This window comes from Penaeus monodon, chromosome 23 (assembly GCF_015228065.2).
Source record: "Penaeus monodon isolate SGIC_2016 chromosome 23, NSTDA_Pmon_1, whole genome shotgun sequence".
In the NCBI taxonomy this organism is placed as follows: Eukaryota; Metazoa; Arthropoda; class Malacostraca; order Decapoda; family Penaeidae; genus Penaeus; species Penaeus monodon.
This window is the reverse complement of record NC_051408.1, coordinates 18,336,469-18,336,808: the sequence shown is the minus strand read 5'-3', so window position 1 is coordinate 18,336,808 and position 340 is coordinate 18,336,469. Positions and strand designations below refer to the sequence as shown.

The 340-nt window shown below is 49.4% G+C and overlaps 1 protein-coding gene across 1 annotated transcript in view; it reads right to left on the bottom strand.

Moving 5' to 3' along the window:
• Positions 1 to 340, bottom strand: part of LOC119588162 (receptor-type tyrosine-protein phosphatase N2-like) — a gene marked incomplete in the record, with an annotated part of 22,449 nt that overhangs the window by 9,217 nt on the left and 12,892 nt on the right. Inside the window, 1 exon segment of the mRNA XM_037936866.1 lies at positions 125 to 252. Within this exon segment, the coding sequence (XP_037792794.1) occupies positions 125 to 252 (128 nt within the window).

The window sequence follows — 340 nt, the reverse complement described above, 5'->3', positions numbered from 1 at the left end:
AATTGGCATTACGAGATGGAGGGAAACTGGAAGAAAACGATAATAAACATGGAATAAAAAGAATCGTTATGTAAACACAAGAACACGAAAGACACGAGAGCAGAAGGCGGGCGCGCGCACTCACAATGGAGGAGGCGTTGATGTAGTCCGAGCCGTTGACGTTGGCGTGCGCGTTCAGAACAACTCGATTGTGGTCGTAAGGAACAGCGTCTGGGTACCTGTTCTTCTTGTTGTTCTCAGGCTGAAAAACAAAGGCGCAGGGGTTCAGGGCTTACGTTCGCTTTATGGGCACGAAGGCTTGTATGTTGAGTATGCGGCACACACATACACCCCGCGTTAC